Here is a 21,122-nt window from a genome sequence, read left to right as displayed (position 1 = left end):
GAGTACCTTCTGGAAGCTTATTTTGAAACAATACAGAAAAAAATTAAGCGAAAATATTAAAAAAAAAATTAAAAACACACACACACAAAAAAACCAAACCAAAACAAAAACAAACAAACAAAAAAAACCCCACAAACCCAAAAACCACAAAACCCACAAACAAAAAAAAAATTTAAAAAAATGAAAACGCAAAAATTAAATATTTCATTTCATTTGGACTCACAATGAGTGAGTTTAATCCAAGCTAGTTTTAGTCAAGAGTTTTCCTCTGGTTAGAAAGGTCCCTTTAGTTAGAAAATTGATCTCCCATCCCAAAATGACTGAGAAGAAATGACATTTTCTTCTTATATTGCTCAAAATCTGGCCTGGCCATCAAACACTAAAACTCCATTTTTCATGTGCATTTTCTTTTTTCCATCCACTGAGGGCAAATGAAAGGTAAGAGGTTTCCAGGAGCCCTCACAATGACAAAGAGTTTTCTTAACAAGCACATATTGAATGTCTCCTCCAAAACTCAGACAACAGCTGGCTCTGATGGGAAAAATCATGCTGCAGTAGAAAAAATGTCAAACCTCAAAACAGAGGGGGGTTTTAATTTGTTTTTTTCTTTTTATTAAAATAATGAGTAAAGTGAATTATTCCTCGTGTGGACGGTTCCAGTGTTTTCATAGTTTCTCTAATATCAAGAGTTGCAGTAACTATTTGCATCTTAACAGGGATATGTGAGTGCACACTGCTGCTGACAGCAACCCTGCCTACTATTAAATTAGCTGATCCAAAACTAGGGAAACACTTAAGAAAAGCCTTTAAGAGAAGGATTTCCTTAAATATTTTTCCTGGATCATTTTTGTGGCTAAACCCAAATTACATTCTCCATGGAGGTGGAAAAAGAGCAAGGAGTAGCTTAGACCTTAGCAAGCACAAGGATGCTGTGAGCAAGGTCATGTTTAGCAGATTTGATCTCAGTTCCTTGGAAAAGGGTATCTCCTGTACCATATGCCTCTCCAATCTCTAGTGATGCACACAGAGACCAGCTGTTGCTCCTATTTAGACACCGCTCTATTCACCAGGCAAAAAAAGCATCACCTAGAGCAAGGAATGATGCCAGTAGAATGTTATTTTGAAAATGACTGCCTCCTCAATTTATCATCATCCAAGACCAGCCAGAACAAGTAGGCAGTCCATTCTGAAAATAAATGGATTAATCAACGAAAAAAATAAATCATCTGAGGCCAGGTGAGAAGGGAAAGAAATTGCCAGGCCTTCAGAGTTTTACACTTGCTGTTCTTTGCCTTCTCCACTACCTGGAGACTGACACAGGAGAAACACCTGGTGACCAAGAAGGGTCCTGCATGAAGCACAACCTGATGTGTTCAGAAATCTATCCTCACCCAGAGGACAGGGTAGTGCCCATTCCTGCTGATGCTACGTAGCATCCCCAGGGGTAGATTTACAGCATCAGATTTACAGCATTCTTTGTTTCCCTCCTGCAGCCAAGTAACATTTGGGAGGCACTGTAGCTGTAATCACAGTTCTGAAAGTTGATCATACAAAGCAAATGGAATGGCAACACCTGACTGATAGGCACAGACACTGGCACTAGGAAGATGAAATGAAAAATGAAACATACTAGAAACTACCCCGCCTGCCAAGACATTGTGCTAGATATTCCACAACTATCCAGCAAGCTGTCCCTAGCTCTTAAGCCTTTAAAGTACAACTGTGATAAAGTTAGAGCACCTCAGCAGTGTGGGATATCTAGTCAGATTCACCATGCCAAAGACACTTTGGCAAGACAACTTCCCTCTTTTTTTCATTATAGCCTTTGTAGATTTAGCCTTGTACCAGCAGCAGAATTAAAGGTCAAAAAAAAAAAAATAGCACAGGATACAAACACTCATAATACCTAGCATATCCATAAGGTACTCAGCAGACCACATGTCTGCATTGCAATTCAGCATTGATACATTCTACACATGTGAAATTTAAGGCACTCAAGTTATGATCCAAAAGAATACAAAGGCAGTCTCAAAGAACACACAAGAACTAAAGTATCGGCTTACTGCTAATTCACTGCGCTGCAAACTCCTGCCTAAATGCAAATAAATGCTGTGTCCTTTAGGTCAAGTAGATGAAAAGTCTTCTACCAGTAAAAGGCATCTGTCAAATTTGCAGTATAGAGATTAAAAGCATTTGAAAGGTAAATCTGAAACCCCAGACTGAAACAACACTGTGCTTTCATTTAAACACGTTACTCTGCGTGGTTACTATAAAGCTTTTCACTCACAGTGTAATTTAAGGACCATTTGGATATTCTGTTTGGAATAAAGGTGTCAAATTAAGGAAAGCGGTGTCGAGTCCAGAAACTTTGTGAAAATGAAGCCCCATCTGTAATAGCACCCTATAGGGTTTTATTTCAACAGCATTATTATGTAATTGTACTGGTGCCATAGCATTTGCCTCAGAGACCCCCACCTCTATGAAAACACTCCCCCAGCATCCCTGTTCCTGTCAGCCACAAATGCTGGTGACAGACTACAGGCAATCAGCAGCTAAGACTGTGACACAGCCCAGGCTGTGATGCTCACGCGAAGCACACGGCTGTACCAGTCCCCAGACAGAGCCCTGGTTGCAGGGACAGCCCACACTTCCCCTCACTGCTGACTTCTGACATTCAGGGCTGTGGCTGTTGAGGACAGCTCTCCTCAACCTTGCTAATGCAGAGAAGTTGGGCCAGCAGATGCCCTCCACACAAGGAAGCAGCAGGCAGTGACAAACCAACTGCGTACCAGAAGGGATGATTTTTGGTTTTGTTTTGTTCTCCAAGGATATCGGACCTAATATGAGATCATGTAGATCCATCTTGTAGATTGTGTCTCCTGTACAGTATCCCCCTAACCACTTTTAGCCTGTTGCTCCATTTGGAATTCCACCTCGCAAAAAAGGACAGAGAGCACAAACAATTCAATTTATGCAAGTTTCATAAAAGTGAGGAGCCTGCCAGTGGAGGAGGCACCCTACGTTACCATCTACAATGAAGGAAAGAATCCAAAATACAAATCTGTCTCTCTTACTTCTTTTGCCCATGAAACAAGCTGTCTTTTCAGAATTATGAAGTTTATTTGACTAGTAACTTACTCAAAGGCCACAACAGAAATCTCTACTATTTTCTGCAAGTACAGGGACTGATAAATTTATTGACTTATCGGGTCTTTCTGCCTTAGACACAGGTATGCAGACATCCTGACATCGATGTGTGATGTGCACTGAAGTTGCAGGAAAAGAGTTAAGATTTTTTCTAACGTCCCTTTCTTCCTGCTAAAGGGATAGATTGAAAGTGCCACACCAATGATCCCAGCCATCACATACCCTGCAAGTCAAGTAGTAAATTATTTACTACAGTCCCCTATTTGAAAGGGAGTCAATTAGTTAACGTCCCATCAACTAATACTCAGCAAGGAACAATACCAAGAGAGGATCTGGTCTGAACAGCACAGCTCCTGAAACAAAGAGTGCTTTTAAACCAGATACCTCTGTGTTCAAGCCACTGTCTTGCTTCACTGAACATCTATTTCAATACATAAGTGGCTACATTTGCTAGCAAGACATCCTGTTGACACCTATTCAGTCCTGCCCTACTTTGGCACGACAGTCCTGTGCGTTCTGCAGGGTTCAAGCCAGTGCTCAGATACATTCAAAGGATTATAATGCAATGTATTTGGGGGCATGAGGCAAAAGCTTTGTTTCCCAGAACATTTGAAGGGCAGCATCCCCTCAAGGGAGGACGCTGCAAACTAAGTTACCCTGGAGACAGTCTCTGAGGAACAGTGACAAGTCTCCCCAGACAAGATGATCTGTTGGGTTGGTATTTTAAGTTGGGGGATGGGATGGTGAGTTCTCCACTCCTTGTTTGGGAAGATGAAAGGGAAACAAAGGTGAGGGAATGAAAAATAATGTTAGGAACTTATCCCAGGTTCTTTACAATAAGAAAAGCCCATCACTCCCTCCACTATACAACAGCATAATTTTACTGTCAGGACATAAATAGCTGTCTCAGTTTCTTGGCATGATTTTCTCTTAGACTTTGCTTTCAGCCCTGCAATCCAATAAAAGCAGAGCTCGGTCAACCTCACTGCTCAAGAAGTGAGCACCCTACATTTATGGTCTTCATTTTGCCAAGCCTTCAGACACCTCTGTTCTTCTGACAAGGAGCCCAACCAGGAGAAAGCACCACACACATGAAGCCATAGGAGCTCAGCCGAGGCATCACAGCAAACTGTGTCAAAATAGATTTTTTTTTTAATATTTTCAAAGCCATGTATATTCAGCTTTATAAACAAACATTCACACAGGCTTCCCCAGGAAAAATACCTTTTGTTACTATTATTTTTCAGCTCTACTTATTGTTTCCCACAGCTTCAGCTGCTATTTCTATTGCTTTCTACGTAGTATAGCTATGGTTACTAACCATTTCACATGTGTATTTGGCTTCACACATAATGCTCTAGAGGTGTAAGCATTATTACTACATAACGACCAATGAAGGTCTCTATCTCTAAAAACTAAGGAACATTTGACAGTTCTGCAGCTGCCACTTCCACAAGATACTCAGATTGCCATATCCCACTGCAAACTACCAAAAAAACCCAAACCTATAAATAAGTAAAACAAAACAAAAAAATCACACACTGCAGTGAAACATTAAAATGGACTTGGCCCCTAAAATGGTTGTGAGTTTAACTCACTGAGAGGTTCACACCACACAGCTCCTTTTGACTTCTGAGTCTATCCTTTTTAACTCAATGCATTTTCATGAGTGCTAGAGAGACTGATCTCACCTCCTTCTATCAACTTTTCTGTGCCCTAAGCTTCTCACCATAATAGCGTTCCAGAGTGATATTGGATACACCAGCCCTCCTCAAAAGTTATTCTTGATTGCATTTTGCCAACTGGCCAACAAGGGATAATGAAATTCAACATGTAAGCACTCCCCCAAGAGCTGGAGAATTTCACATCTGTCATATATTTACTATCCAAAAAAGAAAGGCACTGTATTTGTGCAAGGGCTAGGGCTCTGAGAAACAGGGCTGTCACCAGATGTTCCACAGCTGAGAGTCTGTGTAGCCTCAAGATGTGAGGCTAATCAGTGCAGGCCCTAAATAATTAAGTTACTATGCTTTGCAAGAACTGCTGGCTGTTTAGAAGAGAAAGACCACAATTCAACATCCTAGTGAGAGAAAGGCAGAAAGAGCTCATATGTTATATAGGTGAATGGGGGACAGCCAGCATTACCAGGACAAAGTGGGAAGCCACATCAAGCCAGACATCAAAATTGAGTAGTCCCACCTTCTGGGGCCGGCTAGGAAGATTTTGGCACCAGTGCCACAAATCAGAGCAGAGAGCAAATAGTCTAAGCCATTTGGGTTTCTACTAAACAGCATTCCCAATCCTGTTTTCAATTAAGATCCTCAAGGACACTGCACAGAGACTATAGGTTCATCCATTTTGTGCCTCATCTCCTCCATCTTATTGTCTTCCAGCTCTTTAATCTTAGGCTCCTGTGAATTCAGGTATGCAATCTGAAACAAGGACTGTAGCTGTCAGGATGCAAGGACGTGCTTGCAGTGCCTCACAGTAACTGCTCTGTGTCTGGAGGGGTGGCAGTGCTAAACACACACCAAAACAGCTTCTTATGAAGAAGAGCTCTCAAAATTTAGAACATTTTTTTTTAAAAAACAAGATAAGCAAGTTGGAGCTTTTTTTGAAATTATTTTTCTTATGGCTGCCTGATACTGTAACACATGACTTCCAAGCACCTTCATGACCAGGTCTCACAAACGCTAAGGTGTCTGCTGGTGATAGAAATTCATTATGTATTTGGCACTTGGCCATGAGGCCATTCCCCCCCCCACCCCAATCAAATTAAGGAAAACAACTAAACATTATTAGATTTTTTTAGTTCTCAGAATTCCCCCAGAGCAATATCTAATGGTAAGATTTTTAATTGCACATACCTATAAGATTACAAATTGTGATGACGGGTTGGATTTCAAGTCACGACAAAGACATGAATGCATGTCAAATGTTCCTAGCATTATTCCAGATTTAGAGAGACCAGCTCACTGTGGGTTTATTTATATATACAGTATGAAAAATACATATAAAGGACATATACATCCTCATATGTACATAAACACAGAAAAATAAAATCAAGCGATCTGGATTTTCCTACACCTCTTACAAGTAAGCACTCTTCCCTGAAAACATATTACCAATTTCAAGTACACAGAACTGAGCAGCAATGCTGGCAAAATACAGTCTGAGGTGATAAACAGGACTTGGCCACAAGTCTGTCTTTCAGAATGGAAGAATAAAGGGGATACCTGCTCCCAGGAACAGCTGCCAGCCCCAGTGCTGACTGCCCTGCCCCAGCAGAGGATCGGACACATTAGAGGGAGGAACAGGATGCCTCTGGAGAAACACACAGCATGCAGCACTTGGCAGGGTTAGCACCAGCCCCTGGCTTTGTGGAGCACCACTGTGGTTCTCCCTGCCTGCAGAGACTCTGCCACATGGATTTGCTCACCCACACCCTTGCTGGAAGGGCACAAAGCTCCCAGCTCCACTCCAACCTGACAAGAGTACCACAGCCAGCCACACTGCCTTGCTCATAAGCCAACAGGCACATCTCCCCCCACTGCAGAGAGAAGTGCTGCACGAGACTGACATACCAAAGCCAGTTTCCTTTTTGTCATCTACTCCCCTGATACTAAATCAGCCCCTACTGCAGCCTCCAGCATTTCAGTAATAGAAACAAGATGCTGTGAATTAAAAGTTGGAGACAGATCTTCAGCAACAAGAGCTGCGGGGGGGAACCTAAAATTCTCATTTAAATCACCAGCACTGATGGACTTCTAATTGTTCCTAGAAAAGTATGAAGGGGATCAGCCTACCCAGAGAATAAGGACCAAGCACAATAGTGTAACTCGCAGGGCAGGGGAGCAGTCACAATCTAGTGAACTCGCTGCAAGCACTAAGGTTTGAGAGATTAGCCCAGGGTACCTTCTCCTCCATGTTACATTCCAGCTTTCTCCAAACTAATCCCTCTGGGCTGAGCAAACTGGATTCAGAGTGCATTTACATGGAATCACTGACTTGCCATGGGATTTGGATCAGACCCCAAAAATATTTAGGGCATGGGTTGGACTTTAGGACATGGGCTGGACTCAATGATCTTGAAAGTCTCTTCCAACCCATTGATTCTGTGATTAAATGAACTCAGTAATAAAATGCTATATTTATTTATGGCTTCACATTCTGGAGACTTAAGAACAGGTGACAATTTGACTGAGCTTTTAAAATCCATCAGGTATCTCAGTTTCCATAGATATGCAAAGTAATGGAGGGAGTGACAGTAACAAAATTACACATTCCTAGTCCTTACCTCTTCCTCTGCCTATTCTAATGCACAGACTGTCTTTTTTAGCACCTGTGAGTCTTACAGGAAACAAACCTACACCTCAGGATGTGTAACAAGGCACCCACCACTACCAAGCACTGCAGAAAGCAGCCCAACACAGCAAAGCACAAGGGAATATACAGAAGTATATGCTGCTGTGATTATAATTCCTTGAATTTATGGGATGCATTCAGTACTGCACTGTAACTAAAAACCCACCAGCCTAGGCCCACGCTTGCTACACCAGGCAGATTGCAGCACCTCTGTGGTGTTGGCTAAAAACCCCATTGCACATCCCACAGCTTGGAGCAGAACCATGACAGAACAGGGATCATCCTGCCAGGCCCTGGGAGGAATATTCCAGGGAGGCTGCCCAGCACAAAACTGTTTGATGAAATCAGGGAAATTCCAAGTGTGGAAAATCTACTGAAGTCTCTGACATGCTTTTAATTTTTCCCACACCACAGCATCTTTCCCAGATGAGTCGCTCATTGAGCGGCAGGAAATATCTTCCAAATTAAAAAAAACCCCCACATCACCAAACACATCCAAGTCAAAAAAATCATGATCAATAAAGGAAACAACCGAACAACAGTGAATATGCCATGGGGTAATAAAGATCAGATGGCTCTAAGATTCATTTAACATGGTAGAGTTGATAAAATGGATGTTAGAGATATCTTCTGGGGAATCAGCAGTTTCATTTGCAATAAAGAGCTGCTTCTTGATGGTTTTTGCTGGGCAAAGGGTGCTCTCCCTAACAGGAAAACAGCAGGCATGCCCAGAATTCATGGGAGCAGGTCAGCAACAGCTGAGGAGGAGTTGCAAGAATGCAGGTGGCCATAATTCATTCCTTCTCTGCCATTCTTCTTCTCATTTTAGCTTAGAGTACTTCAACAGGCTCAGCTTCTATGTATCAGAGAACCAGGGCCAGAAAATTCCCAGAAGTTTTTTTTTTTTTTTTTTTTTTTTTTTTTTTTTTTTTTTTTCTATCCAGCTCCAACGGTTTAAGCTTAGCTGACATTATTAGGAAAAGAGAAATAACAACCCATTAGTGGGCAATCCCACAAATTTTCAAATCCAGAAAAGAGATGTTCCAGCTGTATGGAAAGGATGGGCACAGCAAACTTTTGCACTTACAAAACCTGACCATGGCCTGGCCACCTGCACTGCTGGAAAGGATGCCTCTGCTCTAGCATTAGGCAGCTGCTTTGTCTGTAAAGATGTCCTTTGGTCCTGCACTTCTCCATTCAGCCCAGAAAGTCAGGATCTCTCCAACCCCTGGTAGCTTCCTGTTGTTCTCAGGAAAAAACTCTATCTGGAAGCTTAGCATTTACAAAATAGACAGGAATCAGCCATTAGCCAAATTAACGATGCAACAGGTGAAAACAAAGAAGCAATGGGTGGGCAGTTATCTCCCCTATTCATGAGGATAAAGAAAGGGAAGGTGCTCACTTCTGCTACCCTTTCTTTACTGCACTAGCCTCATTCGACCTCTGCTTGTCCAAAAAAACAGTCCTTTTGGAGTATTTGGCATGCCCAGGAAGACCCAGGACAAAGTGAATTCTCACGTGTAGAAAGCTGCAGATGTGAAAATATTCCTGGTGCTCCATTGCATCTCTGGGTATTGGCTAAGGGGTGCCTGCACCCATATTAGTCAGCTTTGAAACATTACATTTTTCAGTCTTGGTTCCTTAAGGACTATTAACTCCAAAAGAATGTATAGAGAGATCATTCTCATTAATAATTGGAAAAGTCAGGCAAGCTCTTTTGCTTGGTTGTTGATTTTTTTTGTTTTGTTTGGTTTTTTGGTTTCATTTGGTTTTTTTCAAGCATTTGCATCTAATGCCAAACCACAGTAATTGCATCACTTACGTGGAAAACCACTGTGGTTTTTCATCGGGATGCTAATCTTAATACCCATATCCATCAGAAGTGAAACAGCTTTGGCCCCATCAATATCCTGATGAGTTGTAAGCTGCTGAGAACATAAGTAAAATTTATTTAGAGAGTAGCTGCCCTCAAAGTGCCCATTTTTAATAGCAATCCCATATTTATTTTGTGCTTAGCTATGGCATGGACTAGTGAGGAATAAGGCTATCTAACAGTACTTGCTAGCCAGGAACTACTACAAAAGAGACAGACCTGGATCAGCATGGTTGGATAATTTCAACATCCTGAATTCCAAGAGCAGGCCAGGCAATACCCCAGAGGTCCTGTCATTTCAAGCACGTGGCTTCTCTTAATTCTTTCAAAATAATTCATTGGGAAGAAGGTTTTAGGCTGGTAACCTTTAAGCCCCCTTAACTGCATGAGCTTTGACTTTTCTCTTCAATCAAAAAAAAAAAAAAAAAGAATGCTGAAGGTTTGTAGAAAGACAAAGGAAATGGAAAATTAAGGAAGGCTTTAAGGCATCCATTGCCCTTTTGTTTTTCCTCTCCAGTACCACCCAAGCTGTTTTCAGGTTGGCTTATTTTTTCCCCAACATATCAGCCTGATCCATTCTGATGCTCCTCCAAACTGCTGCTATCAAACCACCTTGTCTATTTGCTCAGCACTTGCTCAAAACGACCAAAACCCAAATGCAGCAGACATTATATTTGCATAGCCTGTACTGGGAGAAGATTGGAAGGCTCAAGAGACTGGCTGCAAGCTAAGGTTTCCAGATCAAATCAAGACCTGGTCAGAAACAAAGAATCCTAATCATTCTACTTAGCAACTGCCTGGCAGCTGATACAAAATGAATACTTAGAGTTAGGTCAGCTTTTTTAGGCAGCAGATGTCTGCACCATGACACCTCTTCATTACCTAGAGTTATTAACTACACAATTATAATTTTTTTGTATAATTAACAAAACTCCTTACTGCATAAAGCTATTTACACCTCTTTTTGAGAAGCTCAGCATTGCATTTTTATATTCTGTTTTTTAAAAACTGACTTTTCTTAAAGAAGTTCACTAATAAAAACATTTTTACAATCACAGTAAAATATAATAGGAATTAAATTATGGTGCAATAATTCACACTTGACTGCACAGAGGCCATTTGGCCTTCATCTTTGTGTCTGAATGTGCTGGGTGGGAATTACTGCACTGTAATTCACATGCTGTCACATCTTATGGCTTGGCTAACACTTGAAAAAATCAGAGCTCAGAGTCGGTCACCAGAGAACAGAAATCAGTCTTGTCAGGAAATTGTTACAAATGGCCAAAGCATCAGATATTTCAGGTCTGAAAGGTAACACAGCTTTATGCCCTCCTGCTGATGTGAGAGCAAGCACATCTTCTGTTGCTGCAGTTCAGAAAGAAACCCACAGGCACTGCTGCCGTACACCATACATGTTAGAAACCATCAAACATTTAGGATGGGAAGGGACTAAATATCATCCAGTTCCAGCCCAGGACAGGGACATCTCCCACTACACCAGGTTGCTCAGAGTCCCACCCAACCTGGTTTTGAACACTTCCAAGGATGGGATATACAGCTTCTCTGGGCAACCTGTGCCAGAGCTTCACCCTCACAGTGGAACTCTTTGGCTTTGTGGAACAACCTTTCCGTGGCCCCTTCTCCTGGGTTTGTTCAGATCCCTCTGGATGGCATTTCATCCTTTAGGCACGTCAATGCATCACACAGCTTGGTGTCAACAAAAACCTTGCTGAGGATGCAGCGAGTTGATCCCTTTGTCCGTGTCACTGATGAAGACATTAAATAGCCCTAGTCCTGATGTGGAACCCTGGAAGGAAAAGGTTTCCTCCCTATAGGAGGAAGATTCCTTGAGCAGACATACTTGCCAAAAACTGAAGAAAAACCCATACATTATGAGGAAACACTTAAAATCTCCCTCCTGATTTAGTGTGAAATTTAGACATGAAAGAAGTGGGTCTGCACACAGACCTCTATACTACATAATGGCTTAAACAAGAATTAAATAGTAGACAGTCTTAAAAAGGTTGAATTTCACCCTCTATCAGTTTATAGATTGATCTGTCATCAGATGGGGAACTTAATACTCCCAATTTTAGTGTAATGCTGCTAATGAAAGCATGCTAATGCTGTAGTTTATAGAGAGAACAGCCACCTCCCTTTTATCAGGAATAGCCTTCCTCGATCACTTGTTCCACTATGGAAAAGGTGGCACGGCTGCAGGTAATACAAATTGCCAAGAATAGCAAACATTATAAATATTTCAAGGATGATTAATCTTTAAAACACTGAAGTTAGGCAGAAGCCTGGAAGTCAACTTGGCTATTTCACAACTAATAAAACATGTATCTTGTATTTCATTGTGACTGTATAAAGAGTATCATAGTAAAAGGCAATTATCCACCATTCACTAGCTAACATAACACTTGTACAAGTATAAAAGAAACACAGTATGTATTTTAAGCAGTGACAGTATTTTCACCGTATTAAAATAGTAGTGAGGCGAATGTTCAGCTCACATTAAACAGCACTCTGTCACCAAAGACCAGCCTGCTAGCATCATATATTCCCCCAAGATAGATAATGCTGCTTGCTTTAACAGAATCATTGTCACCAGGCAACTACCAGTGCTGTTCAGTAATAAATATTTCCACTGTTCCCACAGAAACTGGCTAGGCATCTGGACCTGCTAATGCCTGGAGAGATCAGCCTGACCTTGGAGTACCATCTTTTCACAGGGATGCAGCCCTCGCCACGGCTGTCTCCCAGAAGCATTGCAAAGATGGAGCGGGAGCTCAGAGGGCAGGAACAGGACAGCAGACTCTTTCTTGCAGCTGCAATGACTTGAAAGGACTTCAAATTTCATTTCCTACTCTGAGAATGATAAATTAGCTCAGCCCCATCTCGAACTAATTCTCATATGGAGAGACAAAATGGCATCTGTCCCTAAATGCAGGAAGGTCACTTTACAGCTATGCCACAAGACTGCATAAATGAATTTTTAGATGCAACCAGTTTTTTTTAAGTTTAGAACTGGGCCAGCAGCATCTGTAGTTCTGCCAGTTTTGTGCTGTCAAGTATCAGTATTAGGCCTAAAGCTTCATAACAATACCAGGCTCCAGGACTTGACCAGCTTTGTCTGAACTACAACCTATTTTAGCTTAAACTTAGCTCTAATCTCCAAAGTTATTTGAGAAACTTTGCTGCCCTTGCAACTTCCCTTGGGATCAGACAACTAGTCTGTCCTAGCTGCAATGTCAGATTGCCATGGTTTTTGGCTGGGACAGAGTTAATTTTTTTTTTTTTAGTCGTTGGTACAGTGCTGTGTTTTGGATTCAGTGTGAAAATACAGAACCACATTCATATACAAGGCTGGAGAGAAGTAGGCAAGCATCTGTGTGGTGCTTAGTTGCTAGCTGGACTTAAACCATGATGCAGATATCTACTGTTTGTCCTTTAATTTCAGCCAGGTTTTGGTTACATTATTGTTTAATTTGTTCTGACATCAGTTTTGCTTCGTTTTGGCCAAGTGTGTGGTTCTAACCCAAAAAATCACATTGTATATCAAGGAAAACATTACGGAATTTAAGCAATCACAGCAATGACTAACCCACCCCATGGAGCATCAGGAAAGAACAGTGTGCAACCCATTAATAAATACAGGGTTAAAATATATACAAAACAATCCCAAGCATCTGCAAGACCAGGAGGAACCAAACCCCAGAATTTTGCCCCAGCAGGATCCAGGATGCTGACAGCTCACTCTCATGTCACAAGCACAAGGCAAGAGCTTAGCAGCAGAAGGAACAGGTAAGTAGTCACACCTGTTGCTTTTATTGCATTTATAACAATCTCCAACAGAAACTGGGCAAATTGGATTATTACTTAATTGGAAAAAGAGGTGGTTGTCCCTTTTTTGATTATTAAAAGAAGCAGAGTAACAACAATTGACTCATTCTTTGTCACCCATCATAATTAGACACGCAGTACAATCCTTAAAAAGTAATTTGCAAATAAATAATAATAAACCAATCTGATAGAATGATAAAGATCTTTCTATACAACAGGCCTTCAGCTCTCTTCCAGAGCCTAAAACAAGTTACTTCTTTGGAGACGTGCAAAATTTCACCCCACAGTGATCACTGTGGTATCCTTCCTATCCTGCTCCTAACAGCATGCAGCTCTGAATCCCTTTATTTCTATTATTATTTTTGTCCAGCAGTCTGGAAGTCTTAAATCTCAGCTCTGAGCCACACACGAGCACGACAGCAATGTGACAGAGCAGGTGTACATCTCTCCAGGCTTGCAAACTGAGCTGCTGCCTGTCATGTCCATCTCATTTCAAGTGAACTTTTGACAGCATTCATTTGTGGGTGAAGAGAGCAACCTGCTCTGTTTGGGGTCAAGGGGAGGAAGGCTGAGGAAGAGAACAGCTGCTCATTCCAGAAAATGCCTCTTGGAAATCCACCTGCTGCAGGGAAAGAGGATCCGTTTGCTCAGGTGTACGTGGGGGGAAACACAAACCAAGGAGCACTTTTCCCAGGGTCCAGACCTTCAGATGCTTTGGGAAAAGCTTCCAAAGAGGGGCAAAAAGAAGGCAGAGGAGCAAAAGTCCCGTCTCCTTACCAGAGCCCTTGCAAAGGATGAAAAAGGCTTTGCTTTTATTGTTATTGCTGATGGCTTTATTTTATTCCTTGGTATTATTTCAGTCTATCTTGTGTAATTCCCTGATTTTTATGTAACAGGTTTAGATTTAGGCAACAAATGGATTTACAGGCGTTGCTGTAGCTTAGGAGTGGGGGTAGTTTTTGGGGGGGCTTCTACACTGCTCCAGGTTGTGGCATAAGTTGTAAGCTATTTTCCATTCAAGCCAAGGGTAACAGTAAAGAAAGCAGCCACTACACAAATCTATTATTATCCTAAGTATTTCACATGGTTCAGTTTTTTTGGAGAGCTACGATTCAAAGCAGTCTGAGCAAAACTAGACAGTGCTGTGCCTGTGCATTTTGGATGCAGCAGATTAACATCATCACTGAGGAAATGCAAGGACTCGTGACCTTTTCCCCTTTTATGATTTCTACAGCTTATCAACAAGATGACATTGTACCAGGGCACTATTCTGGAAGATTACTTTTCATCTTGCAGATCACTGAAGTATACACCCTTTGACTCCATACCTGTCATCACAGCCCAAGACACACAATCTACTCCAAGAAATGATACAGCTAAAGAAAAAAACAAAAACCAAAAAACCCAAGCCCCCCTCAAAAAACCCCAAAATATCAAAACACCACCACCGCTCCAATTTACGAGATCACTGGTCTAAGAAATCTGTCTGTAATGCAGACAATACCACTATGGATGAAGAGGCTGTGCCAGGGAACTCAAAAAGGGAATGAGATGTAGCAAGGTCAGTCTGAAGAAGTAGTTCATATCATCTCCAGCAGTCACTACAGTACAGGAGTCATCCCAGATCATGAAAGAGGAACTCAAATGCTTGATTCCTTTTAAGTGTAAATTCTGAATGCTTTCTGCATGTAGCAAAAAGGGATTACTAAAAGAGAAAATTTAAAAAAAAAAAGCAAAAAAAAGCAGGGCTTAACTAGACTATTTTTATAAGGAAGGTGAGGTTGTGGCATGTGTTTAAACAGCATGCCACAGTGCTGAGATGGAAGCTGCATCCTGGCCACTAGGAGATCAGAACAGGGAAAGCCAAATGATGTTCTCTGGCTCAGACCAAGGGTGTTCTCCCTCCCTTGTTCAAAGATAGCTGTCACACTTCCACTAGCAGCTGATCAGATAATGTAGGTGTTGCGTAGATGGGCAATAGTCAAATTTACCACCACAGCAAACACCCTGTACATTTGGTCTGGAGAGGAGCATAAAGGGTAGAAATATTTCCAGACATAGTTTCTGCACCTCTGGCATTTGCTCATCGGTAGTATAATATCACTCCAAGGATACTTGTGACATTTTCATTTACTGGGACTATCGGACAGGACTTTCCAGCTACAGTGGCACTGAGAATCCTGAACAAAACTGCCAGAGGCATATTTAAACTAATAATTGCTTTCACTGTTAATACTACTTAATTATAAAGATTTACAAAACATTCATAATTTAACTTTCCTGGAAAGGATGGGAGAGCACCTTTCTGAACAGCTCTTTCATTCCACCCTAATTGGCCAACTCAGTTTAAACACTCATTCTAATTTCCAAATCAGTGAGGAGAAATCTTGCTTAAAGAACAATACTGCAGATAGCCTTGGTCCCCAAAGTTTATGTAAGATAGGTTGTGCTCTATAGACATGTTCAGTCAATCACATTTTTTTCATCACCTTCTTTCCTGTAAAATTTTCCTCCAGTGTTTTAGCACATACACAAAGGATCAGCTGGTAAAGCTCAAAAAGCCTGATGAATATTTTAAAAGCAGGGGCTCACAGCTTACATACAGGGAGTCATGTCATTTACAGACATGCCTCCACTGGCCTTTAATTAAAATGAGATCCTTGGTAGAGCTCACCATCCATTTAAGCATCAGAAAAAATCAGGCAGACAGATTTTCCAAAGTTCTGCCCTGAGCATTTAGTAACCATCACTGCTAATAGGAGCTCCTGAACCCTTCAGCACTTGAGAAACCTGGCAGCTTACTTCTAGAGCATACACTTGGGTTTCTCATATCAAAAGAACTCAACAGGCCTCAAAACCTTGTTTCAAAGAATTACATGTTCCACATTTCACTTAAGAGTTTCCTGGTTAATAAAAGAGATCAAATTTTTCTGCTACAGCCCTGTACTGGATTTGCATGGCCAGGTTTTCAGGAGGGAGGGGCTGGTTACAGGGGTGGCTTCTGTGAGAAGCTGCTTGCAGCTTTCCCTACGTGTGACAGAGCCAATGCCAGCTGGCTCCAGGACAGACCCATCACTGGCCAAGGCTGAGTCCATCAGGGACTGTGGTAGAGCTTCTGGGATAACACATCCAAAAAAGGGGACAAAGTTGCTGCTTTGTGAGAGAAACAGCTCTGGAGGGCAGGGTCAGTGTAGGAAGGGGGCAGGAGGTGCTCCAGATGCCAGAGCTGGGATTTCCCTGCAGCCCTTGGAGGTGAAGCAGCTGTGCCCTGCAGCCTTGCTGTGGCTCTGTGCAGAGGGAAGCCCACACTGGAGCTGGTTTGCTGGCAGGACGAGTGACCCCATGGGAGGAGACCACACTGGAGCAGGGGAAGAATGTGAGGGCTCCTCCCTCTGAGGAGGAAGGAGCAGCAGAGATAAGATGTGATGAATTGAACACAGCTCCCATTCCCTGTGCCCCTGTACTGCTGCAGGGCAGGAGGTAGAGACAAATGGGAGTAAGTTCACTTCAGGAAGAAAGCAGATGGGGGGGGGACAGTGTTTTTACTATCTGCCTTTATTTCTCATTACCCTACTCTAATTTGATTGGTAATAAATCCATTTTTCCCCCAAGAAAAGGGAATAAAAAGTCTGCCTAATGTAGCAGCTAAACTCGGGAAAAAAAGCCTTTATGTGTCACCAGAGCTCTTTGTTTCAGTAGTAAAGTCATAATGTAACCTGGGAATCTCAAGACATGAGGTGCAAGCAGGGAGAGAAATCAACATCCTGTAAAAAACCCACACCATTAGGAAAAGACAGACAAAAACCTTGCTATTTTCTCTTCCCTTCCCACAGGCACATTTAGACCATCTCTCACTCACCATGGGCAAACGGTGTTAAGAGCATTGTGAAGAACAGCAGCTGTGATGACCACATGACTGTGAAGGAGAGCTTGAAAGTATCCCAGCAAACAAGGGTTCAAATAAAAAGGTGAGCGTCCTCCTGCACTTGCTTCCAACACTTCAACTGTTGTTGGCCTTCAATTCACATCCAAAAAGGGGGAAAAAACCCAATCAAAAACAATAATAATAAAAAAAATCCCACAGGAAGTATCCAGAGTCTGAGACCTAAAACAAGAAAAAAAGCTGCAGTTAGTAAAACAGTAAGGTAGATGTTTTCAATCAAGTCTTGCTGCATTTCTTTGCTGTAAAGGCAAATGTGTCTTCCCCACTCCCTGGCCCTTCAGATACATGCACATAAAACAGGAATTAAAACTTATGCCTGTGCAGAGAACCAGTTACTAGTCGGTGGATAACCAGTGCTCTGCCTTCTCTCTCAAAAGAGGGCCCCAAACAGCAGTTTTGAACAAAAAAGCTGAGACTTTTCCCCCTCTTTTGCATTTCTGTCATGCCTCTGATGTGGATGCTAACGGCAAGATACCAGGCCAGGCAGTGGGATTAGTAACATAGCTTGTGAGTATTTCCACTGATGATATGCCAGAAAGCCTCTCTTTGTTTGAGGCAACCTGTATGGCTTTTAATCACTGCATCTGGACCAGGCTTTGAACCCAAATAGAGCCCAAAGTCACCCTTATCCTGTAACCAGCTACTTTCTACTCACTGCTAGTTGAGTTCTGCAGTTATTTGTTGTGGAATTAAAAATAATGGTCTTGTCCATCCCACGCGCTCAGAGGAAAGCGCGGGGAAATCTGAATCCGTGCTTGAATAGAAACATTCGCTCATTTCACCGGAGAACGTATTCCAGCTCTCCATCATCGTAATCTCTCCAGAAGGGGCTCGATGGCCACGGTGACTCAAACTTGGCAGGAAAAAAACAACTACACAGAATTAAACTGCAGCAGCAGTTTGAAACTTAGCTCCCCACTGACTTTGAAATGATGAGGAAATATGAGGAATTGAAAAGTACTTTACATATCTGTTTTGAACTCCTTAGACTCTGCAGTCTTCACAGTGCTGGTCTAATTAAAAATCTCTCCAAAAATCTCTGATCAACAGAAGTTATTCTTCTCTGAGCACAGAAGCTGTTTTTGCCAACTTTTGTTCTTACCCAAAACCAAGTCTGAGCCAAAAAGCTGTATGAAAAAACTGTGCTGCATGCCATTGTGATGTGGGTATATTTCTGAAAGTCTGGCATGACAAAGTAGCCTTTGTTTTGCTTCCTGTCTTTACTGATCAACTAAATAAAACCCCATATTGTTCAGAACCAAAGTCTACAAAGAAGCTACATTTTTTTTAATAAATATATCTTGCACTGCCAAGATTTTATTTTCTCACTTGACTCTCTTCCCCAGTCTGTCCCTGCAATTTGTTCACTCAAATGTAGCATTTAGTTTCCATAGTTTTTTTCTCATCTCTCTCTATGTGGGGTTACTAAAAAATCCAAGGTCAATCTGCAGTCAAGTGGCTTCTTTATGGACATCCTTGAAACTAAAACTTTGTTTGAGCTGGGACTAATCAAAATGGTCATTGATAATATTAAAAGTCTGTTTTTCAAATAGGGAAGAGCCTCATGAATATTTTAATTTGTACATTCTAAACAGTGATCAAGTTTTCCATTTATATTTTAGTAGGCTACCAGTACACATCAAACTACAGCACTGTCATTATTTACGCACGCTTTTTCTATAGTATCCTCTGTAAAATTTTAAAAGTGAGAAGCTTTTTGTGCTACAAAATTTGAAAAGGCATACAGAGATGGGTGAAAGCTATCCAAGCACAGGTACACTTCCCTGAAGCAAAAGCTCAGTCAGGCAGTGAGGAGCAAAGGTTTGTTTTCAATTTTTATTTGTTTAAACTGAATCAGTTCTGAATAATCTAAGCCTGTTAGAAAGAGATAACATTATGGTGCAGTAAAAGGGTTTTGGGTATAACTGAAGAAGCCACAAATTAATTAGGCTCTCTATCCCAGAAAAGGGATAATTGTCAGCAAAATACTTACACAGAGCCCTTTAATTTTTTTTTTATCTGTCTATACATTCCTGCATGATAAGATTCTAGGAAATTTTTTTCCTATCATCTCACAGGCTGAGGCTGAATGAGCAAAGCATTCACACACCCTCAGCAAAGTCCAAACACTAATTTTTGAGAACTAATGTCTCGGAACCACCAGAGCCACAAATAAACATTTTATCCTCCTGGCAAGTACATTGTTGAGTCACAAAGCTCCTGTGCAAAAGGGACAACAGGACTGCATCATTATGCACCATTTACTCCAGTTGTAAATCTGACCAAATATTCTCTGCCCGACCATTCTTCCTGCCAGAGGAGAACACGCCAGAGACGTGACCTGTCAGGAGGTGTCTGCACACCCTGGCTGGCACAACCTTGCCCTTAAACTTGCTTCTGCAAAGCCTCCAGCTCAAGCTCACACAAAAGTATTACCAAATACACAATGCATCTGGAGACATCCCAACAATGGAGACACTTAACAACACAGGGCACCTCTACATTAACCAAGTACATTGGAATGCTGCAAAATTCTGGGTGGGTTTGTATTTCATGCAATCAAATAATCACAGTGTGTTTGAGAACTGGGTATCTGCAGGGAAACAGCTACATAGGAAATGAGCAGAACAAGCCTTTTCTTAATGGTCACTCAACTCCCACAAGCAGCAGAAAGAGGCCTGCAAAACAAAATTCACTTCATCTTTGGGTTACCTCCAGGTAAAGCACAGCCAAGGAGAGAAACTGGAGAGAACAGTTCACTATCTGTGAACTGTAATGCAGAGTGTTACATTTATTGATGCAAGAAAGGGATACACTATCACAGTAAAAAATTTAAGGGCTTGACTTAAGGGGTTTGGACTTTAACCACAAAGATGATGCAGCCTGCATTGATTTATGAGAAAGTTCTTCTGCTCACTGACCTTTATGCCCAAAGGGCTGCCCCTGACACCTTCACAGTCTGATCTGCTGCATCACCCAAACCAGAACTGCATGCTGGCAGTTCCCAAAAATCCAGCTCAAAGTACTACTGACGGAATAGGAGAAAGCTAAATAAAGGAAACTAAGGCCTCATAGAGCAGAGATGAGCAGTGAAGTATTCATGAAGGCGCTGCTCATAAAAGAGCATTATAGATACACTGACAATCTCAACATCTACCCAAGTCTGTTCTTCAGCAGCTGATGTCAAGCAGCACATGGAGCATTTTCTGAGCTCATCTGTCGACAGTCTACAGGGAGGGTGAAAAAGAAAAGGAAACCAGTTCATGTGGTGAGTGAACAGATAGGCTGAATTCAAAGCAGAATTCACAGCAGCGCAAGCCAAACCTGTCAGAACTCCATTTAATTACTGCCTTCTTCCAAACAAGTATTTGCACCTGCACAAAGCTGTTCCCTACCCTCCTCACCTGGCAAAAGCTGCTTCAGGTATCCAGCATTTTCTAGCCAGCCAGGGGAGGGGAGAAAGTCTCTTACAAAGTGGCCCATCAGCAAAAGCCAGATAAGAATGCTGGGGTTTTCTTATCCAGTTTTGCTTGCAGCAATTTCCTCCCCACCCCTGAAAATGTGCAGAGCAAAACCAGCTTAAACAAATCAAGGATACAAGGATTGCTTTATACTTCTTTATAGAAAAGGTTCCAGCACTTATTCTCCTCCTCTGGCTGAAGTCACCTACAAAGTAGGAAATGAGTGTGATGTTTCAAACAAATATCGTCTAAATTCACTATTTACGAGGGGAAAATTTTGGAAGTAATTAAACTCCTTGAGGCTGATGGTCCAAGCTGGAACCATGGGTGTAATTCCCCATTCTCAGCATCTGGTACTTGAGATTATTTCAGGCAACATATTCAGAATTTTGTTAAGAGAGGGAAGAGAAATAACCCAGCAAGAAAAAAATAAAACATGCAATATCTGCAAAATTAAATTAACTGCAATTTAATGTTAGAAAATTTC

General features: G+C 41.7%; 1 protein-coding gene across 26 annotated transcripts in view; it reads right to left on the bottom strand.

The window, feature by feature from the left end:
- Positions 1-21,122, bottom strand: part of ADGRL3 (adhesion G protein-coupled receptor L3) — a 489,498-nt gene that overhangs the window by 297,963 nt on the left and 170,413 nt on the right. For all 26 annotated transcript variants that reach the window (XR_010360855.1, XR_010360854.1, XM_064416867.1 and 23 more), the window contains one exon: positions 17,091-17,336. Coding sequence is in view for 24 of the 26 variants with exons in the window: in XM_064416867.1 (XP_064272937.1) it covers positions 17,091-17,145 (55 nt within the window). In the remaining 2 variants the exon portion in view is untranslated. The remainder of the gene's footprint in view (positions 1-17,090; positions 17,337-21,122) is intronic.

The sequence above is a fragment of the Passer domesticus genome, chromosome 4 (assembly GCF_036417665.1).
Source record: "Passer domesticus isolate bPasDom1 chromosome 4, bPasDom1.hap1, whole genome shotgun sequence".
NCBI lineage: Eukaryota > Metazoa > Chordata > Aves > Passeriformes > Passeridae > Passer > Passer domesticus.
Note: the sequence above shows the minus strand (reverse complement) of the source record. Positions and strands in the feature narration are given on the sequence as shown.